General features: G+C 39.6%; 1 protein-coding gene across 1 annotated transcript in view; it reads right to left on the bottom strand.

Annotated features, from left to right (window-relative positions):
- The window catches only part of atrx (ATRX chromatin remodeler), a gene marked incomplete at its 3' end in the record, with an annotated part of 38,477 nt that overhangs the window by 33,154 nt on the left and 1,308 nt on the right, over positions 1-4,015 (bottom strand). The window contains 6 exon segments of the mRNA XM_014009048.1: positions 2,208-2,275; positions 2,386-2,495; positions 2,607-2,687; positions 2,775-2,884; positions 3,100-3,149; positions 3,251-3,312. Coding sequence (XP_013864502.1) covers positions 2,208-2,275; positions 2,386-2,495; positions 2,607-2,687; positions 2,775-2,884; positions 3,100-3,149; positions 3,251-3,307 — 476 coding nt within the window.

Here is a 4,015-nt window from a genome sequence, read left to right as displayed (position 1 = left end):
TCTACACACTTTGCAGATTACTTTTTCTGCACTCCACACGTTTAATCTGTGCGCACTCCAGCGGGGTGACAATCATTCCGTTTACGCTTTTTTTTTTTGGGAAGACAGTCTGACTGTCACCCTTTCCCACAGCACTTCCCCACTGTACAAGGAGACAGTATTGCGCTATGACCGCAGGAGAAATGAGGTCCAGACTCAACGAGCTTTTGTGCGACCTCACCTGCACTGACAGTCGCCTCACTGCGTTCACCATGTGCTGCGGTGCACACTCCTCCCGCTGCAGCCGACAGGACACGCCGTCACGTAAACATGTAAACAGTTCAGCGTTCATTTTCACACACCTGAACCAGGTCCGGATAAGTTATGGTTTTTTTCCCCCCTCTTCATTTGCGCTCTCAGCCACGCTGCTTCGCGCTTCCTGTTTTGACTCCAGCCGGTTAGATCATCAAAAACAATTGCGCGGTTGGCCGGTAGACTACAGATCTCTATCATAGGACAAATTTATATCATTTCTACCGTATATCATTTATATCGCGCATTCCTAGTTGACATAAGCGTTATTTAGGCTGTCCGAGACAACCTCTTTGTTTTGGACAACCAGATCCCGCCTCCCGGTTGTCCGGTGGGCAACCAGGTAAAAAAGATGGAAATTAAAATTCTCCTTCGTCATTTGCAAAAATGAAAGGAGAAAAAAAATTCTTAAAATCATCAAGATTTTAAAGTGATGTTTCTTTCAACCAATAGAGAGAACCACAGTCAAAGTTCTATGCAATCAGATCACTGTGCTTCGAGTCACTCTGTAAAGGCCAACTTGTAATCCTGGTCCTTGAGGGCCACTATCCTGTGCATAGGGTTGGGTACCAAAACTCGGTTCCAGTATGGCACCAGGGCGAACATCAACGGTAGCACATAAGACCGAAACACAACTCTAACTTTGGTGCCTCAAAGAAAGCTGTTAAATTGCACCCTCTGGTGTTCACTGTTAACAGTGACAGCCTCGGCACACTATCTCCACTGATGCTCTTGTACGCGGTTCGACTCAGCCCAATGCATCTCTCCAAGCGCGCTCCACAGCCACGCTGTCTCAGAACCTCCTCTCCGGTGGTTCCAAATGGGTAGAAGTGAGTACAGCAGATAGGATTTTGACGTCAGCAGAATTCTGCCCGTGGATTAACTCTTGGATTGACTGACAGCAAATTTCCTCCTGGAGACTGCACAATACGACGACATGGTGAAAAAAACTGCCTTTTTGGGGAAGGCAGAACTTGTAAACACTTCCTGGAGAGAGGTGAAGGAGACAAAGCTGAGCAGATCATGGGAGGTTTCCAACAAACTGGCCGCCCACAGTTACACAAGCACTAAGCTAAACAGCACTGTGATAATTAATTAATTAATTAATTAATTAATTAATTAATTACATAACTAAATAAAAAGTGAAGTCTGAACGGTAAGACCACAACGGCTTTTTTAATTTAATTTTATTATTATTATTTTCAACACAACAGTTGAAGTCAGTGCGGTTGGTCCGCACATTATCACACCCACTGCATGGAGACACACGTACACTGAGCAGAACCGACCCGACCCAAAGTGAATTGAATATAACCAAGTTCACGGAGAGGGGCTAAACAGGTGCCGCGACAATGAACAGTTATATATTATAGTCGAGATGTCGAACGCAAAACGGTCCAAAGTGTGGTGTTACTTTACAAAATAAGATGCAGAAACTTCCACCTACAACCAGTGCTTTAAGAATATTTGGTGCAAAGACAAATTATTAATGGTTTTAAGTTAATATGTTGGTCAATTTCAAGTTTGACTTTGCCTCAGAATAGTCATTGCTTCATAAACCTCTGTGTGAGTTTTATTTACTTATTTTTAAAGTACCGATTTAAATACCATTTAGGAACCGGAACTGTTTTGAAAGTATTGATTTTAGCACTGGTATCGAATTAAACCCTTTCAATACCCAACCCTACCTGTGCGTTTAAGTTGTTTCCTGCTCCAACACCTGATTTAATGATTGAATTACCTCTACAAGTTTTGCAGTGGAGTGGAGAAACCTCTAACACATTCAGGATAGTGGCCTTCATAGACCATAATAGGACACCCATTTCAGCCAGAACTTCAGTTTGAATTATATATTTTTCTTATATATGGTTTTCATCCAGTCGTTACGTCTGCGTTTCACTCATAATATTCTGTACCTGCATTGTTCGTCCATCCCGTCAGAATCTCTGTTGATGTCGTCGCTCGTGTAGTACTTGAAGCATGACTAGAAAAAAAAAGAAACATAATAATGGTCGCTACAAATACAGGAAACGTAACGAAACGTCAAAGCAGAGGCCATGAAAATATGTTAAATGTGTATTTCAAAGTTCCTACCTTGCAAATAAGTACTTTGAGCGCAGGATGCTCGAACACAGAGTTACGCTGGAACTGGTTAACTTGCTTTCCACAGGCGGTGCAGCTAACCTTCTTCTGCAGAGTATCATCTATCATAAAAGAAAACAATTTATACTTTCACCCCATACCTATTTCCTGCAGCCTTATCATTAACATTTCTGCATGTAGTCACATAAAAAAAAGGGGGGGGGGGGGATTACCTGTTTTTTTCTGTTTGAAATCAACTCTGAGCTTCATGGCACCTTTATTTTCATTCCCAGTTGGTCTCATCACTAAAGTGCCTATGAAGTGAAACAGAGGCACAAAAATCAGCCTTCATTACAGCGCCAGAACTATATTAAATCTAATAGGTGTCTATTAGATCCTACCTTTAGATCCACTGCCTGTATTACTGTCAGAGGTGGCAGCTTCATTTTCACTGTCAGCTGAGGCATCAGATTCATTCTGTCCTGTGTGCCTCATTACAATGGCTGGCTTCCTAAAATGTGTCGACGTGGGAATTTTTATTATTATTATTATTATTATTATTATTATTATTATTGTTGTTGTGCAACTGCAAAAGCAGAAAAATAAATAAAATAGTGCTGCATTAAAAATAAAAACTAACCTCCTGTAAATAAAATAGTGCTGCATTAAAAATAAAAACTAACCTCCTGTAAATAAAATAGTGCTGCATTAAAAATAAAAACTAACCTCCTGTTCCAAGAAGAAGAAGGTCTTACACTTTCTGTTGAGCTCCCGGGCTGGAAAAGAACAAGGATTTATTCTAACTTTATAACCAAACAAAAGGTTTTTCAAACTGAGGCTGAAAAGCATCCAACTTGCAGTGAGGCGACACACTTACCTCCTCTTCCTTGTCTACCATTTGGTCTAAATGTGATTCAGAAGAAGCCAGACTCATGTTACCTGCAGGAACATTAGACATTTTATTTTCTGCACAAACAAAGTGGTACACTTAGGCATTGTGCAAGAAAATTAGAGGGGTGGTCAAACTCAGCCAAACACTTCTGGTAAAACAAACTGGAAATGCTGTCATTTTTATTCAGCCGAGACTAAAGTGGCAATCACTGTCCCCCACACACATCAGAAAATCAAAGCAGTTTGTGGTCATCTCTACAATCCATTCAAGTAAAAAAAAAAAAAAAAKGGTCWTTCACTAAAGAATTTTTGTCACTTACATAACGTGTGATCTACAGTCTGCCTCATTCTTACATTTGCAATTTTTAAAACCATTTGAAAAATTCTGATACTTGAGAAAATATTTTTTAATGTAATCTTGTGAAACATTGTTTTAGTTGCAGTATTTTAGCTCACACAAATATTACATGACTACTGACAGTCTACTACAAAGCATGGCAAAGCAACGCTAACAACTAAAATAAAATAAAAAAGCTTTAAAATGCATGGTATGTTTTAAATGGGTATTCAAATGGTTAATATTTTATAAACTGTATATATTTATGTAATTACACATGGGTTTCACCACCAAAATCTAAATTTTCCCAACTCAAATTCTCAGGTTTTTCTGTCAATTTTCAGGCCATTTTTCACAATCAAGTACAAGAGTGGTCAGTGCTCACTGTGTGCCAGTCTTCTTTAATAAAAATTA

This window comes from Austrofundulus limnaeus, unplaced genomic scaffold, assembly GCF_001266775.1.
Source record: "Austrofundulus limnaeus strain Quisiro unplaced genomic scaffold, Austrofundulus_limnaeus-1.0 Scaffold1, whole genome shotgun sequence".
NCBI classification, from domain to species: Eukaryota; Metazoa; Chordata; class Actinopteri; order Cyprinodontiformes; family Rivulidae; genus Austrofundulus; species Austrofundulus limnaeus.
Note: the sequence above shows the minus strand (reverse complement) of the source record. Positions and strands in the feature narration are given on the sequence as shown.